The sequence below is a fragment of the Mauremys reevesii genome, linkage group 2, assembly GCF_016161935.1.
Source record: "Mauremys reevesii isolate NIE-2019 linkage group 2, ASM1616193v1, whole genome shotgun sequence".
In the NCBI taxonomy this organism is placed as follows: Eukaryota; Metazoa; Chordata; order Testudines; family Geoemydidae; genus Mauremys; species Mauremys reevesii.
The window spans coordinates 147,107,507-147,134,406 of NC_052624.1; the positions used below are offsets into that span (position 1 = coordinate 147,107,507).

The 26,900-nt window shown below is 50.3% G+C and overlaps 1 protein-coding gene across 3 annotated transcripts in view; it reads right to left on the minus strand.

Annotated features, from left to right (window-relative positions):
* Window positions 1-851: 851 nt before the first annotated feature.
* The window catches only part of DBNL (drebrin like), a 35,203-nt gene continuing 9,154 nt past the window's right edge, over window positions 852-26,900 (minus strand). For 2 of the 3 annotated variants that reach the window (XM_039524888.1, XM_039524889.1), the window contains exons 4-14: window positions 26,067-26,141; window positions 24,901-25,047; window positions 23,726-23,803; window positions 19,825-19,976; window positions 17,490-17,544; window positions 16,910-16,984; window positions 15,390-15,495; window positions 12,742-12,894; window positions 7,541-7,668; window positions 5,250-5,355; window positions 852-3,791 (exon numbers count right to left, since the gene is read on the minus strand). In XM_039524888.1, the coding sequence (XP_039380822.1) occupies window positions 3,652-3,791; window positions 5,250-5,355; window positions 7,541-7,668; window positions 12,742-12,894; window positions 15,390-15,495; window positions 16,910-16,984; window positions 17,490-17,544; window positions 19,825-19,976; window positions 23,726-23,803; window positions 24,901-25,047; window positions 26,067-26,141 (1,215 nt within the window). In that variant the 3' untranslated portion in view covers window positions 852-3,651. The remainder of the gene's footprint in view (window positions 3,792-5,249; window positions 5,356-7,540; window positions 7,669-12,741; window positions 12,895-15,389; window positions 15,496-16,909; window positions 16,985-17,489; window positions 17,545-19,824; window positions 19,977-23,725; window positions 23,804-24,900; window positions 25,048-26,066; window positions 26,142-26,900) is intronic. The other variant, XM_039524890.1, reaches the window with a different exon arrangement.

Consider the following 26,900-nt stretch of genomic DNA (forward strand, 5'->3'; position numbering starts at 1 on the left):
ATTAGGGCCTTTGGAGAGCCAGCTCCTGGTGGTGGGAGACCAAACTCCTTTTCTTCGCAGCCTTCCCCTTCTTACAGGAGACCTGGGCTGAAGTTGAAGAGGCACTGGATCTGTCCAGAGACAGAGGTACGAGGGGATCTCTTGACACAGGTCCAAAGCAGGTGCAAGGGAATGCTCCATCATCCTCTCACGACTATCTAATTCTATAGTAAAAACAACCAACATGAACCTAGCGAAACAAGGGGGACACGATAGAGCTCTGTCCCCTGCCAAAGCAGTAGAGAAGGAACTGAGGATGGCGGTTCACCCACAATCCTACGCCTTCAGTGCATTGCATGAAGCTGTACAGAGTGCATGCGCAGGCCCAATGGCCACTGCTAACGAAGTCTCCAGTCAAGGACTTGAGGCACATGTGCCCCTGGTGCACCCACAGGAACACTACTCAAAGAACTTCTTGAGTTAGCATTCATTCTACCTGTTCCCATTAGCCATATAAATGTCCAATCTCTTACCAAATACAGCTAAATTCTTGAACCCAATAACATCCTGTGGTAGTGAGTTCCACAGCCTAATCATGCAGCTTGAAAGTGTATTTCCTCTTACTAGTTTTGAATTTCCCACCTTTCAGTTTAATTGACTGTCCCATGTTCTTGTGCTACCCCTGCCAGCCACAAGCTTGTTCACAGGTGGCTTCAGCTTCTCATATGACTTGGGTTATACATTTAATAACTGCTCATTTATGTTCATTGCAATGTTTCCCCTTTTTTCCATTTGTTTAGTTAGATGTAGCTTATTATTGGTGCTTTCCCAGGATGAGTTTTTAACAAAACAAACCTTTCAGGATTACGCAATTGTGGTCTTCTGAGCAACTAGCCAAGTATTTTTTTAATTCCCAATTCTTGTTCAACTTTGTTGTTCAAACATTTTCCTCTCAATTGATTTTGCTCAAAAGTTGTTTTTGGCTTTGGGAAATTGGCTGTTTTGGATGTATGCATAAAAACACACACACACACCATGCATTGTGAAGCAACCTGGCATATTATGTATGTACCAACCCTGACTTGAAGCCACAAAACCACAGAAATGAAAAGTTAAGCCAACAGACCTCTCTGAAACTCTAACCTCCCTTTTGGTAGCCATTCCGTTCCCTTTTACACTGCTCACCGTCCCTGGCCTTTCATGACCTCCATCCACAGCAGCCTTTCCTCCTCCCTTCCTCGGATTAACTCCCTCCATCCCACAATTGCCTCCACTTTGCCTCCTTTGCCACTTCTCCCATTGCACCACCAGTCCCATTGAAGCACCATCCATCTCCACCCTAGCCTGCAGAGCAGCTTTTGTCTCATCTCATTCCCGCAACCCCTGGAGCAAAGATGCCAATCTTGATGCCTTGTTCATGGGGAAACTGTGGCACGGAGCAGAGAAGTGCCTTCCCAAGTTCACCCAGCAGGCTAGCTGCAGAGCCAGGAATAGGACACAGGTCTGCTGAGTCCCAGTGCAATGCAGTGCTCTTTCCCCCTAGGCCACACTGCTGCTGAATGACTTCTTTCCATCAGTCCTCCCCGCAGAAGATGATGAGGGAGACACCTTTCCCCAGAGCTATTCTATGCAGGTAAGAGACATACTGGACAAGAGCAAGGTGCTGCAATAGGCCCAGGCGGTCACACCATTATGGTTTGTGTCCAGGATTTCCGAGAGAGCCTGACAGTCAAGCAGCTGGCAATCTAAGCGGGTACAAATGCATGCACCCACTGCTGGAGATGCTCTACGGAGTCCAGCCTAAATAGCAGGGGCTGAGGCAGACAGCACAAACATTTCCAAGGATGGGCCAAGCCCAGGAGGCTACGTGACAAGAGCAAGGCATTTCAGATGGCCACAAGTTCTTAAGATTCAAACTCTGTTGATTAAACACCACAGGCTCTGCCTGCCCCATGCCCGTATCCAAATGCAAAGCCTCCACCATCCAGCTGGAGGTTTTGACCAGAACAGAAGGGAGGGTGCAATCGAAGCCCTAACACACTGATGAACCCCGAAACCACCAACTCTAAAGGTCAGTGACACCCCCAGTGACCGACTGCAGCCATCACCACAGAAAAGCCCTTTATTGTTTCCATCAGCACTCCAAAGAGAAAAGATGAGAGAGAGAGAGAGAGAGAGAGAGAGAGAAAGTCCACACAGACACAAGCCCACGAGGCTGGTGAGGCAGGATGAGCAGACGGGAAGGAATGCAACACACAGCTTTTGGCGCCCACACGGCACAGAAACGGCTTGGAGTAGTTCTCACTGCAGCTGAAGGGTCCTGGGGTGGGAGGCATTGGGGCTGGAGAAGCCAGGACATTCTCTCTGCAGCTGCAGGGAGAGGGAGCAGCTGGCAAGGGGGCAAGTCAGGGCTGGGGAGTAAGGGCTCCAGCATCTTTCGAACCATGTTTGTTTGTTAAAGCAACATAAGGGAGGAAAACTTGTAGTAGGAAAGAGGGAGGGTAGGAATAGCTGAGTTAGGATCCCCATTGTTTCCAGGGCACAGTGATGGTTACTGGATTATATATAAGGCAGGGAACACCGTGATTAAGGAGATGGGGTTCATTACAAATCCCTAGGTTTGCTTGGCTCAATTTCCCAGAAGACTCCCCTTTGGGGAAAAGACAACTTTGCGTACTTTAAGAAATCTACGCCACCCCGGGTGGTCCCCATGGCTAATAGAAAGTGTTACTGTGCACTCATTGGTAATCCCCAGTGAGGAAAACCCTCCGGGAGAGGCTGAGAGGACTTATTGGAAAATGAAATATTGGTCATATGCATGCATGATAAATATCCTTACCCGAGTTCTATAACTGACCACTGCTCCAAAGGAACTGTGCAAGATGCTGCAACAGCATGACATGCAGCTGCACAGCTCCATAGTGTTCAGCTGCCACAGGGATTCATCCTTTTCATTCCCACCTCAAAGGTAGTGGAAGCTAAATGCAAACCTTACTGCAGTACAATGGGCAGTTTGCGAGCTGAAGCCCCAGAGATAGCAGGTAATGCAAAAATCAGGATTCTACGAGCAACGGTAACTGGACCTCAGGCCACCTGTGCAGCCGCACTGGCTAGACTGCAGGACATATAATTTAATCGTGCATGCACAGGGAGACGGTGTTGCTAATAGAAGACTAACTTGGGCATTGCCCAACTGCTTGGTGTCGGTCTTTGCAGCATTAACCCTGCAGTGACAGATCCACGCTGGTTACTGAGCCACACGGAATGCTAAATCGGAGCCCGTCTGATTACCATTCCCTCGCGGATCTGGCCGAGGGGGCCCTTTTCCTCCATGAGAGACACCTGTTCTGAAGTGAGGGGCTTGTTTCCTGAATGCCTGGTAGGGAGGAGTCATCCGTCCCTCCCCCTTAAAAGGTTTCAGCTGTCGAGTGAAACATGTAGGTAAGTTATGCAAATGGCCACAGCTCATTTCAAACCTTCACCAAGAAGTATCAGCTAAGCTGGAGGGGAAGAGGGCAACAGAGCACCGCTGGATTCTGCCCTGGGGCCAGGGGAGCAGGGTGATGGCACGTCACACCTTAAAAGCCACACCATTTAAACGTTGAAGAATCAGATTTCATCAAGCCACTTTTAGGGGTAACTGCTCCCCATCCTCCTTCCCCCGGAGGCTGCTTATTCTATCAATTCCACGTAGTTGGCAGGGAACATGCCGAAGTGGCCGTCTGGGCCGTAGCCACGCCACCAGCCCTCATCGATCATCTCGATGTTGGTGATGATGTTCTCAGGGTCAAAGGAGATCTCCGTGTCATCGGCTGGAACGAGACAGAGCAGGGGAAGGTCAGAAGCTAGCTGATGTCACACAAGCTATTGGGGAAAAGACAGGGACATCTGGTCACAACTGAAAGCTCTCCACCCCTAAACCCCTTGGCTGCCTAAGGTTGCTCTTCCCCTTTAATGGCATTTTTGGTGCCCTGCACAAAATCCATCTGCGGGAAACACTGTTATTTGTATTATTGTAGCTCCTTGGAGCCCTAGTCCTGGAGCAGGATCCCAACATGCTAGGCAACTGTCCCTGCCCTGAAGAGCTGACTATCGAACGATAAGAAGACAGGAAACCACAGATGGCGACTGATGGGAAGCACAAGGAAACAATGAGACAATGTGGCCAACAGCAGTCTTAGCAGCCCGGCAGCTTTAACCATTGTCAAGTATTCAGCAGGCATAACAGCAAAGCAGAATTTTAAGGAGGGATTTGAAGGTGGATGAGGGAGTTTTGCCTGTGTTTATGGGGAGCGTCTCCCAACCTGAGGGGCAGCGTAGGAGAAGGCACACACAGGGCTTGTTTGAAAATGTAATCAGTGGGCGATGGAGGCTGGGATCATGGGCCGACTGGACGTGGGAACCAACCTTTCGATACTGAATAAGAGACGCTAGGTCAGCTGCGGATTGGTCATGAGGGGCCTTGAAAGTTTTATGAAACGCGTCAGAGGTTTTGTTTGGAATCCGCTGTCAAAACGCAGACTGACTGTGGACTCATTTTCCCTGCTCTTGCTATGTTATCTAGAATTGCTTTCCGTGGTCAATGAATCTGGAGGCCCCATATCTGTGAAGCTGCCATGGCTGCATGGTGATTTGTATTTAAAGCAGGGATTAGAGGTAACATTTTCAAAAGCACCTGACTCACTTAGGAGCCTTTGGGTGCTTTCCTCTTTGTTATGGTACCAGCCTGACAGTCACTTTTCAGACCAGAACCACATTTTAAGGGTAGCAGAAAATGATGGGTTAGATAATCAAAATGTCATAAGTTCATTGACTTCCACTAAGCTACTAGGATTTACACAAGGTGAGAATCTGGTCCAGCGTGCTTGGAGGCGGAGGGAAAGGAGCCAGAGGAGGGAGCCCAGGAAGGTAAGAGGGGTAGGGAGTCCAAGAAGTGGAAGGGATGGCATCAAATACTGCATCATTTTTGGATCCAGGCTGCATGAAAGATGCTGTTGCACAACAAGGCTGCACTGCACTCACAGCTGTATATGGCGACCGATCGCCAAAGGAAGTTACTTCGCTGCACTGCTGTTCTTTGAAGTACGCCGGGCTCGATCACCCGTCTGGATCTGCATCACTGCACAGGAGCCAGGGGGACTTTCCCGGGCTACCCCTTAATTCAGGTGAGTATGTGCACACTTAGAGGCACTGGGGTGGGAATGTGTGTGACACTGAGACCACAGGGCTGTCAATTCCCAAGATTACAGAGAAATAAAGGAGCCACGTACCAGCCTGATAGTCGTACAGCGCTCGGGCACATAACCCTTTCCCCTCCAAGTCTGGCCTTTGCTGGTACTCAACAGCATACTCATATTTGGCATCTTCAAGCTGTTCCTTTGAAGGCAAACGGAAATAGACAGTGTTAAACGTGAACGAGTTTGCATTTGCTGTTGGAGTGCCATGGGAAGCCCAGCTGTCAAGACCTCTGTCAATGTGGCACAACCTAGCTCTTTTCCACCACTCCAAACAAGGCAAACAACCCCGTACCACGCATAGATCCTTTACTCGGCACTTTCCACGATCCTCTCTCGTCCACGAGAGGAATGTTGGTAGCAGTCTGTTCGCGAATTGCAGTCCTGTTATAACGACTGTGTTACGAGGACACAGACCAGACCACCCCATGCGAACAAACACCCCTGTAACAGTGTGAACAGCACACACACACACATTCAAATATTGGTCTCCCCAACAGAAGAACAAGAGGGTTCTCCACAGGCAGATTTTCTTTCACCTCCCCATAGGGCAGCATTGGAACTGACTGCTCAATGACCAACCTGACAACAACAGAAAGGCACTGATGGCTATGCTTGTTGGACCACAGCCGCTTTATCCCATCCTGACACAAATCAGAGAGGCAGCATGACCCAGGGGTTAGGGCACTAGCCTGGGATGTCAGAGATCAGACTCCCAGCATGACCCTGGACAAGTCACTTGTTACAGAATTATAGAATTGCATGGCTGGAAGGGACCCTGAGTCTCATTCTGGGCCTGGACAACACGGATCATAGCACTGCCCTACCTCACGGGATGTTGTCAGGATAGATAAATCCAGTAGTGATTGTGAGGTGCTGAGATACTACCCCACGGGAGGGCAGAGAAGTACCCTGGATAGATCAAACAAGGTTACACTGAACTACAAAATCTGTAAAAACCTCAACAAAATATGGATCAGATGCCAAAAATAATGCAGGAATCATAAAAATCGACTCAATGTTTCTAAACGAGCACTAGTGCCAAACGCAAAGGAGATGACCCTTGCAGTTTAAAGGGCAGCATCAGAAGCACAGACATTCAAACTGTGCAAAGAGGGATTGCAACCCAAGAAAAAGGAAGTTTGATCTGGGCTGATACTGCCCATGGGGAGAGCACTCCAGCCTCACACACTAAGCTTGTCAATACTAATCTATGCAATGTTTATCAACCCACCCTATGCAACTACAGGTTGATGCTTTAAAACTAAAACATTCACACTATGTGGGTGGAAAAACTACCACAAATTAGGAATCATCTGCTGCTAAACCCAAGCCTGGAAAGAATTTAACCCCAATCAACAGAAAACAAATCTTTATACATGACTCCACCCAGAAAAGCTTAGAAACAAATAACAAAACCTTTAAGAAGTGACTTTTGTAACTCTACAGGCCAGCAGGTACCTGATTTGCAAATCACAGACCAGAGAATGTCACCAAGAGATTCCTGGCTGAGCTTTAAGAGTGTTAAGAAAAAGGGATTTATTCTTGATTGACGATCAGAGGTGATGGAGAATCCACCACATCCCTAGGTGGGTTGTTACGCCCACTATTACAACATTTGTGCCATATTTCCAGTTATTTGTCTGAAGTTTTAACTCCCATCCCTGGGATCTTGCTAGACTTTACTTTTGTCTGCTAGGTTACAGAGCTCTCTACTGACAGATCTCTTCCCTCTAATTTTTCCCATCCATGTGTGGAATGAATTTTGCTATGCGCACCAATATGGAGGTGGCAGGGGTGGGGCCAAAGGGTTCGGCGTGTGGGAGGAGACTCAGAGCTGGGGTGCAGGAGGTGAGGGCTCTGGCTGGGGGTGCAGGCTCTGAGGTGGGGCCAGGGATGAGGGGTTCAGGGTGCGGGAGGGGGCTCAGGGCTTGGGCAGAGAGGTGGAGTGCGGGGGAGTGAGGGCTCCAACTGGAGATGTGGGCTCTGGCCAAGGGGTCTGGGGTGCAGGCTGCCCCCGAGTGGCAGCAGGCAGAGAGGATTCCCTCCAGCTCTCTCCCCACACAACAGTAGCTCTGGGGCTAGGAGAGAGGGGCCTCTCCCCGCTGCTGGGGCGGGGGAGGCATCTCTCCTTGCTGTGCCACAGACCCAGAGCTGGGGGAGATAGGTGCGTGGCCCTTGGTGGTCTCCTGCACGGCCATGCAGACACACACCTTAGAGGGAACTTAGCCCCCTGTAGGTACTTTTAGGCCGTGATCTAGTCATCTCAATCTTCTTGGTGTTAAACAGATTGAGCCAAACAGCCCTGTTTCCGTAACGAAACCCACCTGAGTGGGGGGCTCTTCGTAGACAGCCGACTCATCAGGGGGTTCCTCATACAGAGCGTCCTCTTCCACTTGCGGCTGGGACACCAGGGGGACTGGACTGTACCTGGTGTCCTGCACAGCAGCGTCACCTGGAAAGAAACCCAGAATACCTTGCGGTGTCAATCCCCTCACACACTGGTCCCTCCCTCCCATCAGAGCCATGTGCCGGACAGCTTTCTGAACCAAGCTCTGACCCGTAGACAGAGGCTGAGGAGGTACCAGATCATGATCAGAAGTGGGTATGCAGAAGGGGGGGACCTGGAGGAAATGATCAGTGCATCAGGGTTGACAGCCTACGGCTCCTTCCATCCCTCTGAGTATTGAAGAGAGAGGCTGAGCTGGTTAACACTTATTTGCTATGGAAAATAGCTCCCCCCTCAATGGAAAATGTTGCCAAAAAATCCATTTGTCAAAATTTTCCAGTTTTCATCGCACACTGTCAAAAAAAATTTGTAAGGGGCTGTGGGGGGGATCACTTCCTAACCAACTCCAGTAATAGGAAGACAGGGAGCAAGAGGAAGAGAGGAGACCTGAGAATGGGTGGGTAAGATCACATTGGGCCACAGAGATGAAAACAAGGAGGTTGCATTAGAGCCCAGGAGGAGTTAGAGGAGAGGGGCGATGGAGCTGGAGCAGCAGGAGAGTAATGATTTTAGCAATTTTTTTTTGGTAGATTGGAGACAATAGAGAATGGACAAGCTTTATCAGACCCTCCAGCCGCTCTCCCAGGGCCATGCAAGCTTGGGCCCTTACGCAGCATTTTCTACTATTGTATCCAGTCTGCCTAGATAGCTGGGAGAGTGGAAATGGTCAGAGCCACTGTGGGACTTCCTCACCAGGAACAAGGGTGGTGGGTCTCGTGAGACATCTAAACCTTTAGGCCAAGTCTACCTGATGAAATGCAGGTGTGGTGTACTGGGGTTGTCAGCAATCGTGTTTGCCGAACACGGTTTGTTCTTGTCTGCCCCTACAGCTAAACTGCGTGCAAACAGGGTCATTAGGGGGACATTTCAAGGCTCTAGAGGGTGCTAGGGAGAAGGCTGTGTCGATATAAGGAATGACAAGAAAACTCCTGGAAGCAAAGTTTAGATGATTACAGAGGCAGCTTAAAGTTCAAGTGCTCTGCTGTGACCTTCTCAAAATAATTCTGGTTCCATATGCAGGGCCAGTTAGACGGGGGGCTCCAGAATCTCAAGGGGTGGAAGACGATGTTGAGAGGAGAGGTTAAGTTTATTGGATGAAGAACTTTGGGGGGGGGGAGCCTATTTAGAGGGGCATGCTCCATCTTAACCAAATCAGGCACTGGAAGAGGCAAGGGGGTTTATTTAAACTAGAGGCTGATTGGAAGCTGACAGGCTAGGGAGCACTCAGATAGGAAGAGACACCTGCTAGAGGGGTCAGCAGCAACAGAGAAACTACGCAGGCAGTATAAGACACGACGGATGTTACAGCTGCTCTGGTGGAAGGACAGGATGAGGTCACAGAGACATTAACTGGGCTTCCCTCCCCAAACTAAGGCTGTGTCTGCCTTCAAAACCCTCCCGAGATGCACTTCTCCCCTGGGGCCTATGGTACATCACCAATGCACAATGGCCAGGCTAAGGCCAGACATCTTATTACCAACCCAGCCCCAACACTCGACCCTGCAGATTGTGCACACAACCAGTCTAGATAGCCACATGCGCTCATCACCATTCCCCTTGTCCGTCTTCTTCCCACGCCTTCTGCTTGTCAGGGACTATCCTTTCCTATGCAGAGCCCAGGACAACACTGCTTGCCTCCCCTTACAATCCCAGACAGAGATGGGAACGACACAGTCCAGGAGACGGATTGCTAGTGGGATGTTGCTGCTTGCAGGTTAGCCCTGAGCTGGACCAAGTTTAGGACCAAGGGTTAGGTCTAAATCTCTCCTCAGCACAACAGTGACCCCTAGTGGGGAATGCATGAATACATACCAGTTGCAACCCGGTTTCACCTCTAGCAGGGAGAAAGCTGAGATGTAGTACAGAACCTGCTATGGTCTCATGTTCCTTGAAATACAGAAGCTGGTCGCTTTCGAGTCATAGAGTTTAAGCCCAGAAGGGACCAGCAGATCATGTAGTCTGACCTCCTGTCTAGCATAGGCCACCAGCACCACCCTGCACCCATACACTAAACCCAACCACCTGAGTTAGACCTGCTTTGTGCAGCGCCTGCCCCGCCTGCAGGGGCTCTGGTGGTTTGTGTCTGGGTCTATTTATGTTTGTTTCTAAAGGAAAGAAGCTGGCGGAGAGAACCTGTCACCAGCCCTAAGCCTAGGCTAGTGGCACCATCCAAACCATGTCTCCACTGAATCCCTGCAGGGCTGCCTGTGAGAAGGCACCAATCCTCTCAGAACTAAGGGAGAAAATGGGGTGAAGGTAGCAGATGCAGGGACCGGGTACTGGAAGAGGAAGAGATGCAGCAAAGAGAACTTCACTGCAATGTGGCTGCTGAATATTTAGCAGAGCCAAGCAGCGACAGGGCAGCACGCTGGAGATGGAACCTCACACTGGGAAGGGGCTGCTTCACTGCTGCAGAGCGTCGGCTAGCTGGAGGAAAGGCCATTTGCAACTCAAAGAGGCGTGCACGGAAAACAGAAACAAAGCAGGACCGGGGTCAGAGAAGGCTGGATCCATGAATAAGTTTGCCCTATATGTCCACGCTGCCCCTGGTAGGAAGCTCTCTGCAGCAAGGACACTGCCAGGCTTCCCTACCACTCTGAACAGTCGAAACACTTGGTTCCTGTTATAAAGGGGATGTGATGTCTCAGAAAATTAAGCCTCTGGTAGTTTTGCTGTAAGCCAGGGATCAGGCCCAGTGTCTGCTTCCTTATCACCAAAGCCCTGGTGCAGAATAACAACAGTAAACCTGAACTCTTCCAGCACTAGACCTCAAAGTTCATGGCGGGGGGGGTTCAATATTATTATCCCCATTTTACAGATGGGGAAACTGAGCCACAGTGACATACCCACATTCACATAGTAGACAAGTAGTAGAGATGGGAATAGAACCCAGGTCTCTCAAGTCCCAGCCCAGTACACTATTCAACAGGCCACATAGACCAAGCACACAGAGATTTGTATTTTATTACAGCATTTGGAGTAGTGGACATAAGAACGGCCATACTGGGTCAGACCAAAGGTCCATCTAGCCCAGTATCCTGTCTTCTGACAGTGGCAAATGGCAGGTGCCCCAGAGGAAATGAACAGAACAGGGAATCATCAAGTGATCCATCCCGTCGCCCATTCCCAGCTTCTGGCAAACAGGGGCTAGGGACACCATCCCTGTCCATCCTGGCTAATAGCCATTGTTGGACCTATCCTCCATGCACTTATCTAGTTCTTTTTAAAATCCTGTTATAGTCTTGGCCTTCACAGTGTCCTCTGGCAGGGAGTTCCACAGGTTGACTGTGCATTGTGTGAAAAAATACTTCTTTTTGTTTGTTTTAAAGCTGCTGCCTATTAATTTCATTGGGTGACCCCTAGTTTGTGTGTTATGAGAAGGAGTAAATCAGACGTCCTTATTGACTGTCTCCACACCAGTCATGATTTTATACACCTCTGTCATATCCCCCCTTAGTTGTCCCTTTTTCAAGCTGAAAAGTCCCAATCTTTTTAATCTCTCCTCATATGGAAGCTGTTCCATAACCATAATCATTTTTGTGGCCCTTTTCTGAACCTTTTCCATTTCCAATATGTTCTTATGAATTTTGCAAGATGGTTATACTGATATACCAAGTTCCCCAGCCCCCCTTGAACCTCTTGGGATGGAACCTTTCTATGCTGGGTCCCAGAGAATGCGTTTTTGGGACAATTTGAAATAAAACCCAGAAGTATCCTTTTTCAGCTTTAAAAAATAGAAGACGTTCTCCACGAGTAAATTAAAAATGGGTGAATTTCAGTACTTCAACCTTTAAGCACTCTGTCCTCCAGGAAGCATAACCTTGTAACAGTACACAAAGGAAATAAAAGGAATGTTGTACTCCACAGTAAAAATAATTTGGAGAGGGAAGAGGGTGTCATAATAAGCCTGGGTGTCACTTTAATTAAGGAGTTGCAACCAGCACCTCTACAACCCAGGTAGATTAAGCAGAGCAAAATCATAGCCCATGACCCCAGTGTGCAAGGTGCTGTACAAACACAGAACTCATCCATGTTGAATGTACTGTGACATTTAGATCATATTAAATAGCCTAACTAGAAATAAAAACAATAATCTTACATATCTGCAATGCACGGGAGTTTGCGTTACCGTGAGAGATCCTTCCCTTTTGCACTCTCTCGATTTTGTATCTGAACACGCAACGTAAACGTTGTGTTTCTGTTGACTTAAAACATGTTGTATCCTTGTTTTCTTTTTAAAAGAAAATAAAGGAAAAGGAACCACCTGCATGTTTTTACTTAATTCCTTGTTTTAAGCTTCGCTGCTAAGACCTATGGGGCTGCTGGTGGATGTCTAGTGGCATTTGCAGGACTAGACCCTTCCATTGCAAGTTCTCCAGTGCAGAGATACATCTAGCACATCTGAAAAGCACCTAACACACTTAAATACATAAACCGGGCCCTGCTAACTGAGCAGGTTCAGACAAGCGCTCTCAAGTATGCCTGCTTTTAGATTTTTATGCATCTCTTCCCCACGAAAGCCTGCTGGCTCATAAAGGCCATTCACATGCACAGTTTGGAGTCCAGCCATTGGAGTTATTGGTGAGCAAAAAAGACATAATGCTGAGAAGCTGGATTATTCCCCACTCTCCAACAACACCAAGAGCTGAAAAGACCGTCTTCAAACTTAGCAAACAAAGTCACTCTTGGCCTGAGATACAGCAGGCACAGTTTCTGGCCCAAAGGAGAATTTTTCACAAAGTTATGGGCATGTGAAGACAGAATGAAACTAAGCCATGACAACCTTAAAAATATCTTGAACTACTGCAGAAGCCACAATAGCTGGCAGACCTGCTCCGAGAGCCAAAGTGAAAGCTCTCCCCTGATGGAACTGGGGGGGCTTCCACACCCCTTGGCTTGAAGTGGTTTCCATCCTATACAGGGTTCACAGTTTGGTTCAATGGCTCTCAGCACCCCCACTATACAAATTGTTCCAGAGCCCCTGCCTAGTGACCTGATGGGGAAGGTAAAGCAACACACCTGAGCCAGGAACCGGGGAGGCTGGAGGCGTCTCCCGAGCAGAGGTATGGACAAGGGAGGGTGGATGAAAGGCCTGGGCAGCTGAGTGGACTGGGGAGGCCGGCGCGTGGACAGGGCTGCTCTCCTTCTGCAGGAAGGGGCTCCGTAGCTTGCCTAGGAAGGACGGAAGCGAGAAACACACTAGGCACATCAAGCAAGCGAGCTGTTCAGAGAAGAGTACAAATGGGAAGTACCTACTCTTCGCTCCACCATCTCTGCGCTTACCCCTTTCGAAGCGGCTATAGCAGTCGGAACCAACTGTTCCAGTGTGGCACTGCTCTGAAAAGTGATTTGGGAGAAACGGCACCTTCTCGCTCAGCTGATCTGCCCCCGAGATCTGGGGGATTTACTGTCCGAGACACAGTCTTATTGCCTAGTATTCCTGAGTCCCCATCCAGGGACTGCCACAAGAGCATCCTACCACTTTCTATATCCCCTGCTACACTGTTACAGCAAAAGGCAGAATGCGAGGCAGGAGGATCTTATGTACAACAGCCTCATGATTCACTACCCAAACCTGCTTCAGCTGCTGTCCATCCTGTGCACTAAACGAGGCAGGTGTCCTTTTGGAAGAAATTGCATGTGTGCAAGTAATGAATGACTACCATAATGCATATGCACAAGGAGGCCAAATGAAGGATGCATAGACAACCATCATTCTGGCACGGCCTAACTTCTGAGTGCTTGACTTGGCAAAGGTAAGAACGTTCTTTTAGCTTATTTTTCCGTATGACGTTTCCTAGGTTCTAAGAGAAAACTGCAAAAACAAAAGTGCCCTCGTGTGGAACCACAAAGACTCCAGCCATAGGTTATCAGCAGGCTTTGACCCTCAGTTCTGTAGGAAAGTCCTCTATCCCCTGAGCTAAAGGAATAGAAGCTAGCCACAGGCAGCAGTTACCATCTGTGTCCACCACTAGAGGGGGATGTTACACACACTGCCTGGCACAGTGCACAATTCTGCTAGACAGCAGTGGAGCGTGGAGTATCAAGGGTCTTAGGTTCAAATCCTGGCTCTGGGAAGGAAATGTTACAGCAGTGGTGGAGGTTACAACCTAGTCAAGCATACAGCCGTGTTATTTGAGGGAGGCTGTGTGGCTAAGTGAATAAGACTCGGGTCTCATGTTAAGAGACCTCGGTTCTGTTCCCTTCTCTGCCAGATATGACCATGTGGGCCACAATAAGGGTTGCGAAGCACAAAGCAACAATAAAAGCAGTCAGTGGGAGGTGAGATTTGAACTACCACTCGCCTGGCTTCCAACACAGCGCACTGTCAGGCTAAAGGGTATTTTGCTGGGAGGGTGCAAGCGGGTCGCTGTTTAACTGAGCGAGGCTTTGGAGCATGCCCGGTGCAGACAGACTGTTCAGTGAATTAAGTCTTGAGCCAATACTGCCATGCATATGCAAATGACAATTTCCTGGGACTAATCACCAGGTTTGGCCAACTTGATTTTAGGACAGCAAAGGCACCTCTTTTACATCAGGACTATCTTCTGTCAAATTTCAAGTACCTACTGCAAACCCTGGAGATGCCTGAGTTGTTCAAAGAATCAGATGGAAAATGTCTAACCATAGGCAGAAGCATCTGTTTTTCCTGCCTCTTGTGCTCAAAAACAGCAGCAATATTTCTGAACGTTCAGCCCCTTGGAACACAAAGCAAGACATTTTCCACTGCTCCACTAAGCTACTGCTTGCTTATTTACCCATGGCCATACATGGAGTCTGCGGCAAAGCAGGGATTGAACCCAGTTCTTCCATCCTAGTACCCTATTTACACCACCATCCCTCCTTTTAAGTGGTCTTCACATGTGGCGCTGAAGCAGCGGTGGCTCCAGGCACCAGCGCACCAAGCATGTGCCTGGGGCGGCAAGCTGCAGGGGGGTGCCCTGCCGGTCCCTGCGAGGGCGGCAGTCAGGCAGCCTTAGGCGGCTTGCCTGCGGGAGGTCCGCCGATCCCACGGATTCGGTGGCAATTCGGTGGCGCATATGCCAGCCGCGGGACCGGCGGACCTCCCGCAGGCAAGCCGCCGAAGGCAGCCTGCCTGCCATGCTTGGGGCGGCAAAAAGCTAGAGCTGCCCCTGCACTGAAGGTCCCTGGTTCAAATTGGGGTGATGAAGCTACTGAAAATCATGGAAGTCAGACTAGCTGATCTCAAGGGTACCTTCTAGACTTAACATTCACAAACCTATTTTTGCCGAATCATTAAAAAAAATCCAGGAGACAGCAGAGACAAGCATGGAAAATCTCAGCCTCACCGGCTGGGTGAAGTTATTAGCTGCTGAAAAGGAGAGGCTTATAATAGGAAGTGTTTGACAAACTTATCTCTAGACATTGCTCCACCTATAAGGCAAATCACATGGTGGTGTGATAGGAGTTTTATCAACACTGGAATGACCACCCTAACGCACTGCTGCCTCTGGCACTGGGGAATAGCATGCCTATCCCAAACACATGCTGAGAACACCTTCATATCACACATTCCCTGTGTATTTACCTGTAAGCTGTATGTTAACATTGCATTGACAGTGCCTTTCCTGAGGCGCTTTATAACCCCTGAGCAGGCTATCAGCCAGCACTGTTCTCTCTGCCGATGTTCCACTCTTGCTTTATACCTGGTTGGGAACCGAAGGCTGCTGTTTCTGAGGGCATAGACCTCTCCTTCTGTTTGAAGATGTCCCGTGGGTTCACTGATCTTTGCGCTATCAGCGATGCCGCTTCCTGTGAGGAAAAAAGAGCACACACACGCATCCACATAAGACACAAGCCATTATTCCCACGGTTGGATAATCGATTCTGTCACCTGGCTCTGCAATACACAATGCTGGCAGATGGTTTGGTTTTCAAGGTAAGAACCCATCCCATTTCCTAGATCCCTGGATATCGCTCACCCACCTGCCTGGAACAGCTTTAGAATGGTTCTGTTCAATCGCTTCAGGATGTACCTACAAGTCAGTGCTGAGAGGTCACTTGTACTCATCAGCTCCAAGTCCTAGAGGGGCTGGGATTTCATTGCTGTTACTGTGCTGTGTGCATTTTCAACAGAGTAATTAACCACTGGAACAATTTACCCAGGGTCGTGGTGGAGTCTCCATCCCTGCGCGTTATTAAATCAAGACTGGATGTTTTTTCTAACAGATCTGCTGTAGGAATTATTATGGGGACCTTCTCTGGCCTGTGTGACAGATCAGACTAGATGATCACAATGGTCCTCTTCTGGCCTTGGACTCGACAAGGCCTCTGGTAGAATGGATACGGTGGTATCATGGGACGTAGTCACAACCCTCTGCTGGCACCAAGGCCTACGTTACCACCTTGCCCTGTGATTCCTTCTCAGCACCGGCCCTCTGCCTGCATGAAACAGGCAGCTGGAGAACAAGGTACCACCACCATGGCACATGGAGCCTCTCACTTGTTCTGTTGAAGTCCTCTATTAGGGAGCTCCACAGGAGCAACAGATGGGCCTCACTTATGACTGGGAACTAAACTTGGAAGCCTAAATTTCACCCTCTTTTTCCCTCCCCTTCACAGAAATACAGGGAAGTTGTGGGAAGAACAAGACCCAGCCACTAGGACAAACAACCACAGCCCTCAGGAGACCAGCAGCCATCACTGGAGGCCAGGAGCTAGCCCCTGAATCCACAGGCTAGGCGGGGAGAGGGCAGCAAAAGCTCCTCAGCCCCCAGGAGCGTCAGGGACAAGCACCCACGACACCCAAGAGAAACATGGCCATGAGGCGTGTGGAGGCAGATAGGAGTCCACACCCCTCAGACGAACCACAGCCCACAACAAGTCAGGGAACAGGCCAACCAGCTCTCAGGAGACCCACAGCCAGCCGTGTGGGCCTCAGAAAGTAACTCAAAGCCCCCAGGAGACAAGCACCCAGCTGAAGGACCAGGCAGGCGAGGCAATACATGCAACTGCTGCCTCTGAATAGTCCGTGTCGCGTCCCCAGCACCTCTGAGGGGAAGGGAACAAAGGAAGGGTTACCGCGAGGGTCAGTTCATTCCATGTGCACTTCGATGCGGCAGGAAAAGGAGCGCACTGCCCAGCCATGGATGCCCGTGGGCCCGGCTGGCACAGCCATGGCTATTGGTGCTGGCAGCAGATCATGGGAGCTCCTCCTCGCACGTACCTGAGCTTTCTCCACAGACTCGCTCCTCCGGAGGCCCCTCCGCTGGGTGGCCTGATGCTCTTCTTCCTGCTCCTTCTGTGGCACAAGACAACCCTTTGCTCTCGCAGCCTCAGAGACAAGGATCTCTCACCCAGCCCCCATGCCAAACCCCGCCCTGAAATGTGGCTTCCCCTGGCTCCAGGGGGACAGGAATGAGAAGCAGCATTGGAAGGATGGTCATTACAGAGCCAGACAACCAAATTCTGGACACACCCAGTTTGCCAGGCTTTGGAACCTGCCTATGAGAGTGGCCAACAGCTGATGCTCTCATGAAGTCACTCTCTGTCCAATGCACCTGGCCAGATGGACAGTTCTACAGGTGTTGGACATGTCATTCCTGACCCCTACACACATTCCACAAGGAAAGCCCTGACACTTCTTTAGCCTGTCTAGGTATAACGTTGCTCATGGGCATCTGTCTGTCTGGAGCTCCCCAAGACGCAGTCCACACTGCACTATTCTAGGAGACTCTGCCCCCTCCCCAGATTTCTGCAAGAGTCACGAATAAGAGGTCGAAGGGACGGCGATTGTCAAAACTCACCCATTGCTGCTTCTCCTTGTCCCTGCTCTGGGTATCCTGCTGCTGCTGGAATTTCCTGCCATTATAAATAACAAACTGGAGTTAAATAATAACCAGGCTGAGTTGCTCGCTCTGCCCCTGGTGCCAAGCAGCCCAGCTGGGCGGAGCTCCCTGGCTCTCTGCTGCTGCAAACTGCATAGGGCCCTGGCACAGGCCAACCTTACAGCAGGGTGCTGCCCTCATCCCTTCCCCTAAAACTGGTGCTTTAGGGGCTCCCATCTGTCATATGAACAATCCCCATCCTTGCCATAGCGTTCACAAGGAAGGACCCCCACCTACCCATTCCCAGACTTCCTCATGGCAGCAGCAAGCGCCTGGCAGCCGAGCCTGTGGGGCACAGAGGCTGCAGCGCAGGGGCCCCTAGGGCCAGCTCCAGGAGTGGGAGGGAGGGTGAAGCATTCCCCAAGGTTCTGGCTCAATATCGGGGGTGGGGGTGGAGATCAGGATAGGTGTGTCAGCTCCACCCCACTATCGGAGTCACGTAGGTGGGGACTGTGGGGCAGTAGCAAGGAGACGTGGCCACTCCAGCTTCTCTGATCACTTTTCATGCATCACCATGGGACCCCTTTCCCCCCCAACACACCCTTCAGAGGTGGGGGAAAGAACTCCCTGCCCAGAGGGCCTGGGCAGACACAGACTGGGGGGCTGTTCACCCCCCCGCCTCCTCCCACCCAGCTCTGTGAAAGGAATGCTGGAGCCAGGATATCCCTGCCCCCACTGGAAGGAAGAAGGAAGGTCAGAGCTCATGTGAACAGTGTCTAGCGGCAGTGAAATCAGCCACCGCTCTCCCTGCCCCATGTCCTTAGTGGCAGAGATGTTTTGGAGGGGAGGAAAGGGGTCGCTATTTCCAACCCCCGCTCAGGAGGCCAACGGGTGGGCTTTGCTGCCTGTTCCCCCAGCAGGGGGCAGTGCTGGTACCCACCCTACTCCCTGCGCCTATCAGTGCATGGCTTTGGGGATGGGCTTGCTCCCTGCCAGTCTATCATGCTCCTTGCTGGCTCTAGGGTGCCTCTGGTGTGGCTACTCATACAGCTGCTGGGGGCACAGGACCAACGAGACTCCCGGTCAGACACCAAGCAGGGGGCAAGGCTCGCTCTCGTTAGGAGGAGCTACAAAACACCCCCAAACATACTACAGCCTCACACCAAAAGTGTTAACATAGTCAAGGTTGCCAGACTGCAGGATCCACCAACACAGACCCCAAAGAGTGTGGAAATAAGCAGTTACATTGCTCCACAGCCCCTAAGCCCCATCTCAACCCTCAGCTACCTTGTCTGCCCTGCACTGCAACCAACAGGCACCCTTCAGCTCCAGCCACATTTGCTGCTTATATCGTGTGGCCTTGAGAAACTGCAATGTCCTAGAGCTGTAGGTGAGTGTATTTGCAGGGGAGGGGAACATCCCTAAATGTGGGACCGTGTCAGACTGCAAATGGATGCAAGAGGTGCTACTGTAGCATTCGGGAAACCGTCTGTGAACGGGTGAGCTGTGTTTTCAGCCATGGTTTCAACACCTAGCATTTGTTTTCAGGCAGCAGCTACAGAATTGTGATCTGCATGCGTGCTGGAGCAGCAGACGTATTGCTAGCGACCAACACAGAAAGAGCCTGGGCACAGACACCCTGTGGCTGTGCTGCGCAATACCATGGATGGCCGTAAGGTTACATATAAAGATGAGAGAGTCACCTCTAAGGCTGGGCTTATGGTTGCATCAATTGGAGCCCTGGTCCAATGGGCCGCGGAAGGTCTGTTCGCTGGGGCTCCTCTCTCGAGTCTGAGAGGGTTGTTTGAGGGAGGAGGCAGTTCCAGGGTGAAGAAGGCAAAGGGATGGGGCAGCTGAAGTTGCTCAACAAGCTGAGCTTGTAGCTTGGCTGTGGAGAAGGCACCTTCTCCACCTGGAAATGCGCTGGAGGAACTTTAACTGAGAGCTCATGTTGTTGTGTGCAGACAGAGCGAGTCTGCCACTCCCTGAAACCCACTGGGCCACACACTTCCCCTCTCCGCTGACAGGAATGGAGAGACTGGTGCAGTGAAGGAGATGTTTAGGAGAGATGCCAGAGATCTGGCTGGAAGGGCACTGGGACGGTCTTCTGAGGTGAGGGTGGAGCATTCCCTACATAGGTCCTTGCTCCTGGGTCCTATGCTCTGCAGCGTGGGATTGCTAGCCTGATGGCATGTGGTGCTGGGGGGAGGGAGAGAATAAAGCAGCCCCTGGGTCAGAGGGAAGGAGACCAGACAGAACCCTGGAATAAGGCAAGGAAGCTATTAGAGCTTCTCAGTGCAAATAAGAGACTCACTTCTGAGCATCAATCTCACTGGATCTCTCTTTAAACCTTCGCTCACGCCCGGCTGCTTCCTGCCGCTCCCGCTCCTGGTGCTCTTTGTCCAGTCGCTGCCGCTCCTCGTCCGCCCTCCTCTTCTCCTCCAGCCGGCGGTTCTCCTCGTCTTTCTAAGGACAGGAGCGTGCCAAGTCTGGTTAAAGCTGCCAGCACCGGAGAAAAATCCCCAAAGCTCTCTCCTCATCATGTCTTCGTACTTTAATCACCAACCATCACGAGAGATTTACAGCTGGTTATTGTGTTGTCCACTACACCCGGGAGCACCGTCAGTTGGAGTGTGTGCAGCCCTGGTTGCTCTAACATCACCCCACACACTCCTGGGAGGGCTCCACGGACTCCACATGGAGGGCAGACCCGGAAACACAGAATCCTCCCTCAAAGACCTTGCTTGCTCATGTAAGCACAAGTCACAGAAGCCCTGACAGTGATCAGGGCCATGCCCTGAGACCGAGCCCTCCCCTTCCGGATGGGAACAGAGAACAGAAACTGGGACCTGTAGCCCAGAGGGCTAGCTTAGCCTTTATCGTAGTCAGCTGTAATACAAAGAACCTACAGGCCTGTGGCCTGTAAGACGTTAGCATAAGCAAGTTAGCATAAGTCTAGTCAAGTAAAGTAGGTCCATTACCCTTGTCATAGATAAATGGCCTGACAATTACTCTTAGCTTTTGGGGAACTAGGAATAACTGGCTAAATAGCAGGAGTTGGAACCTAACGGTAACCAGTAACCACAGGAACACGGAAGTGATAATCACAAAACTGCTTGAGAACAAAGGGACAGGTATGATAATAAGGATTATTTTGTTAACCTATCGGTAAGGCTGCGAATCATTCACGGAGGTCACGGAAATCATGGCTTCCATGACTTTCCGTGACCTCCGTGAATTTTGGTGCTGCCCTGGAGCAGCGGTCTGGGACCAGCGGTGGTGGCCGCATGTCCCTGGACCGTCCCCCGCCCCTCCCCCCAGCAGCAGTCTTCAGGAGCGCCCCCCTCCCAGCAGGTGAGATTTAGACACAGGTATTTTTAGTAAAAGTCATGGATAGGTCACGGGGCCATGATTCTTTGTTTATTGCCTGAGATCTGTCCATGACTTTTACTAAAAATACCCGTGACTAAAACGTAGCCTTACCTGTAGGATAAGTGCACCCCAATATGATGAGGGTGAAAAAGTTAGATTTGGGCATGGCAGGCTGAGTATTAGCATGAATATTCATGATGGTGCTCAGGCTCTATAATAGGGCAAACTACTGTGATGGGAGAGTGCTTTCCATTTGCCCCTTTGGATCTATTGTTATCTACCATCAGTCTGGAGCACTGAGGAACCTGGACCATCGGACTCATTTGACATGCCAGAGGCAGGGCTGGTTCTTTGTCTCTTACCAGCAGGTCCTCGCGGAAGGGTGCAATATGTAAATGTAAGAGCTTATGCAACAAATTATACCACAGATATCCCCAGTACTGGATTATTCCTATCTATTATTGTGGCTCGGAGCTTTTCTGGTTTTATTCCTTATTTTAAAAAACATTGTCACGGCTTTGCTTTGCCCTCAGTGTGAGTGTCCCTGCCGTATATCCCGAGGGTCCCTACGCGCTATTGAACTCATTGATTTTAGTTCTGTGTAGCCTGATTCTGGGACAAGAACCTTGTTACCTTCAGATCAACTGGCCATCAACACAAGTACTACTGACTATTAAAAAGGATTGGGAAACAGACTCTTGCTTCCAGGGTGTCCACACTAGAGAACATTCCCCCAAACCAACCTTCCTTTGCTAACACTGGCTCAACCCCACTACAGGTATCACTGGAAGCTCTCTGGGGCAGATGGGTTGTCAACACCCATAGGAGCCATTAGCATTGTTCAGAACAGCTTAATGCAGGTGGTGTTAATAGTATCTGCAGGTGCTGACAACTCACGGAGCTCCCAGCACTGAACGTGGGTGAAGTTAATAATGGTGGGAGGTTTGCAAGAGTGTCCATGTCACAGTCACCCCCCCCCCCCCCCAACAAAGATTATCACCACCTCCCTTCATGAGGCTAACCTTTAACCTCATCAACCCTGTTAACTAAATCACTCAGGTACTTATCCGGCCACCATCACCACATTATCTGCACACCTGATAACCTCCAATACATTTAACCTCTCTCTCTCTCCCACCCCCCGACCCCCCCCAGAGGTAAGGCAGGGCTATAGTCCCTATCCTACAGACGAGGCACAGAGCGGCTAAGTGATTTCCTTTGGGACACTCAAAGGAAGTCTGTGGCAGAGCAGGGAATGGAAGCGCGGTCTTCCAAGACCTAGTGTGATTGCCTACCCATTGGACCATCCTCTCTCTGTCTGGCCAGGACCAAAGAAACCATCACTTGTCCCCAGTGTTTAGCCTCCTGCTCCTAGGCAGGCTCATGGCTGGTTTATAGGTGGTATGTATGCAGATTTAACTAGCCTGATTTCTAAACCTGCCCTGAGCAGCTAATACACAAGAGACTCATCAGTGGAGCCCCACAAGGCTTTGCCCTCTCCCCCACCTACAGGAAGCCATTGGGGGGCTGCTGAGATTACATGGGCCTGAGTGCCAGCAGGACAAGTACAACTCCCTGCTCCAGATGTCCTCCATGTCAAACAGAGCAGCACCACTGCCTTGCTCTCTCAGTGCCTAGTCAAAATCGAAAGAGCAGCTGGCCAAGATGAGCCCAAGCCAGACCGGGCATCGGGGAGCACTTTGGAGAACTTGCTTCCTTTGTAACATCACCCGCTGTCAAGGGCACCTGCCCTCAGATTGTTAGCTTGGTCTGCGACCTAGGGCTCCTTTCAGACTCCTCTGTGCTACCGCATGCCCCAACAGGCAGTGGGACAAAACATGCCCACTTCCTGCTGGGACTGGCGGGGAGACTGTCCCATCAACACAGCCCTGGCCACGGAAATGCTCTCATCTGGGGCCTGCAGGCTTCATTGTCACAGCTCAGGATTTAGATCCAGGGATGAGTCAAACACCCGTTAAGGACCACAGTGGCCTGACTGCTTAACCAAACCTGCCGCAGCATTCCACTCAGCACACCGGTTCCCTAGTCACAGCCCTCTTGGGATCCGACCTATTTCCCCGAGAGACACCTTCCCTTCCACAGCCATGACTTCCCACAACAGCTACACCCCACTTCAACCGTGAACCTGCCGAGCATCAGTGGGAGTCTCAAGAGGGCAGGAGCCAAGACTCTTGCCGGAGCTAGACCAGACTACGGAGCTCACTGCTACAAGAGAGAAGAGACCACAAACCTCAGTATATTCAGAACTCGGTATATTCAGAACCCTTCCTTGATTCGGCTTCCCCTCAGTAAGTTCTTTACATACACCCACACACACACCCCCCTCAAGCCAACGATTCAAAAGGCTGGGAAAGAAGAACAGAGCTTATTTTGGAAGCTTTCAGGTGTTCTGAGATGAGGACCAAATAAGAATCTACACAGGCACTGAGGGACAGTGACACAGAGATGAGCTGCCTAGATATGAAAACTTACATGTCTCCAGTTAATTTTCACCTGAAGCACAATTTCCTTCCAGCCCTCACTCCTGTATTTTGGGTTCATGAAGAAATATCAGGACTTCTGCTCACAAACCCGGCAGGACATGCAAGAGTCAGGACTGTCCCCAATACTTTTTCCAGACACTTCTATAGCAGCTGGAAACAGCCTCCCCCACTAAAACAGAACAAACCCTTCCCATGACACGAATCCATTATCCAGTAGTCAGCAAAACCCAGCCTTAGGAAGGGGAGGAAGAGGCAGTTAGTGTCAAAAAAGCTCAGGTTAAATCTAAACACCTTACCCAAATCAAGCCTCCCTCACCAATCCAATACTCGGGGACTCACCTCTGCTTTGGCCCAGAAGTTATCTTTACCGACCCTCTTGATTTCAGACATGGCGTTTGTCTTCTGGTAGACAGAACTCTGGAAGTGAACAAGAGAAGCAACAGCTGAGGCAGTCTGTATATAATCAGGATCTAGTTGTCAGAAAATTGCAGCAGACTGGCAATACAGCCCAGCATCTTTCAGGTTCCCCTCCCGGGATAGTGCGCCCAGAACTGTTCAACGGGACCATTAAGTGCCTGCTTCTGTACAATCGGCCATGTGGTCTCCACATTCCCCTAACCTTGGAGAGGGCCCTGGAAAGGGAAAGTCCAATGGAATGTTGAAAGCCAGTTTATGACACCACATGAGCCAGACCCCTGAAGTCTGGCCCAGAGAGAGACAGGAAGTTGTAATCTGAGAGCTGCATTTTAGAGACAGACAAAACTGGCAGGATAAGGGAGGGAAATTACCCAAAAGGAAAAAGACAGTGGTAAATATATAGATATTTGAAGAATAGGTCCTCCCTCCCCCCACCCCCACCCCCCGCATGTGGCAGAAGCTAAGAAGCTGAGAGCTCATCACAAGATCAGCAAAGGATCTTCAATAACAAGAGAAAGGAAGACAGACACAAATAGCAATGAAACAGCACCAAGACACGGATGATAAAGATGATCAAGAAAATACCATTCAGTGACCAAGCTGAGACTGTCAGCAACCTGACCCTGATGTACTGAGTGTAGATCTTTTCTAGTGTTCAGATGAACTGATGCCTGTGCAGTGTTTGAAAAGTGAGAGCACAAAAATCGATGTTTGAAACTGAAAAGAATTTGCTCTTACGCTAATTGTTGTGGGCTGACACACGTGAACTCTAAGATCTTGAGAGGGGTGCTTTAGAAATTCCAGTGTTGTTGCTTTGGAGTCACTACAGACAATACACTGAGGCTGGTCTCTCATTTCATCCCGGCACTAGCCATCAGCTCCAGAGAAAGAAGTTCTGAGATATAGAGGGTGAGGCCATGAAGAATACCACAGCTAGCTTCAGGACAAGTGCACCTTCACACTAGGATCAGCCAGCACACCAGGATCAGAGTTGAGCAGCCCTACTTGCCGCATAGCTGAGACACTGGTAGCTAGATCCCTGCTGTCCCTGCAGCCCAGGGGTGCAAAGGTTACTTAGAAAGGTCCCAGGAACTCACCACTGGCGTCTGAGGGCCTGAATCCTGGAACCTGCTACTTTCTTTATGGAAGTTGTAGTTTGCGCCGGAAGCCTTGGCAACTTTCTCCATGATTGAGTCAGGTTCCACATCCTCCTCCGCCCGAGCATTTATCGTCACATGGGCGCCCTGGGCAGAGAAAAAGGGCAGCACAGTTAGGAGAAACTTGACTCCAAGGGCTAAAGGACGACATCCTTCTGCCCAAAGACACACACTGCCGCCCGAGAGCAGAATGGCCTGATTTCACCACTGCACGTGCGGAGCAAACACTTCCTATGGGAACAGAGGCCTCCAATCCCTCTGGCTGCCTTTTGTACGACCCCCACAGAGGGGAAGGAAGGGAGAGGCAAAGGGAGTCATTAGGATCTGGTCCCACACTTCATGGAGTGTGAAGTGGCACCGTCAGGTTGCTGCTGTCACCCATTCTCCTCGAGCTCCTGAAGAGGATGCTGGGCTGACCTGAACTTTCACTTTAGAGACCTGAGCCACAAGTTTCTGGACTCAATACTGAATCTAAAACAGCAAGGATTAAGGAACCCCAAGGTCAAGGGACTGAAAGAGAGAGGGCAGAAGGAGACATGACACGTTACTGCACTGAAAGCAGGGTCTAAAGAAGCCATTTGCCCACAAATTGCAGCTCAAAGGGCTGCCAGATATGAGGGAGAACTGTTAATCTAACAGGTAAATATCCACAACGTAAGAGAGAAAGGGTGTTTGTAGCTCTCCCCTCCCGTGTGGTCTCTTTTTCCATCAGGAACTATTTTTCATCGGGAAAACCCCCTAAAACATATTGGTTCTCAAAGAAACTTAGAAGAACGTGTCTACCAGCAACAAGCCCCCACGGGATGCTCAACAGGTTCACTTCACAGGTGGTTAAGGGGACTCAGCTGAGTGCCATCGCCATTTTAACACACACCCTGCTGTGGCATTCTGCTGTGTTTCTGTTCCAGGAGAAGCCCATGCTCACCCGGGAAGATCCCAGGCTGTAAATATGGAGTGGCCAGAACCCTGAAATACTTGCTGTACCTCCCTCGGGCCTTTCCCAGCAGGAAGGGCAAAAAGCCAGGGTTGCAGATCTGGAATAATAGGGAGGCCAAACAACAGCAAAGGGAGGGTCGAGGGAGACCATCATAAAAACATGCCTGTACCTTTAAGAAGTTTGCTATGGTGCTGACATGGTTGGCACAAGCTCCCTTTCTCACGTCATTCACGCCTTCGCCAGTCTGCAAAGAGAAAACATCAATACCTAGAACCTCATCTCAAGGACTGTGTAGCACTCAACTCAGACAAGGGCTCCTTCCCCCACATGGCTCCTTGAAACAGGACATCACAGCTATCACCCATGCTAGGGTGAGGTGGAGCCAGACTGAGGGGAAGAGATGCTGCGTGCCCAAGGCAAAGCTCTAGCAGCATTACTTAAAGCGAAGGAGAGGAATGTAAGAGATGAATGTAAAATAAGCATCCAAGTGGCAGATCCCCTCTCTGCTAACCCTCTCAAGAGCTACCAGTGTCTGGTTCCTCAAGAACAGGATCCTACTCCTGGACACTGGGCCTGTAAACCTGGCTGCCATCTTAGCTGACACACCAGGGATTGAACTGAGAACCTCAACGGCTGAAAGCAGGAGCTGCTACAGCTTGAGCCCAGCAGCCAAGGTGCCAAAGGTGAGGCTGCAACAGACTTGCATCTTCCCCTGGATCAGGCCCAGAGGGGGACCTGTAACACACACGGATTGGTGGGTTTATCTGCACTAGAGACCATCACAAAACTCACCACCTTCTGCTGCAAGCGCAGGCACTTTCTTTGACCGGCCTTCTAACATCAATACAAAGCAACACGTACATTTCAAAAAATCTAAAACCCTCCCAAAACAAGACACTCCACTGCACAGGCTTCTCCCCCGGCGAGAGGGTTGAGAGAACAAACAACACGTGGCAGACGTGTCGTCACATGGCTTCCACTGTACTGCTGGAAGGCGCTCAGA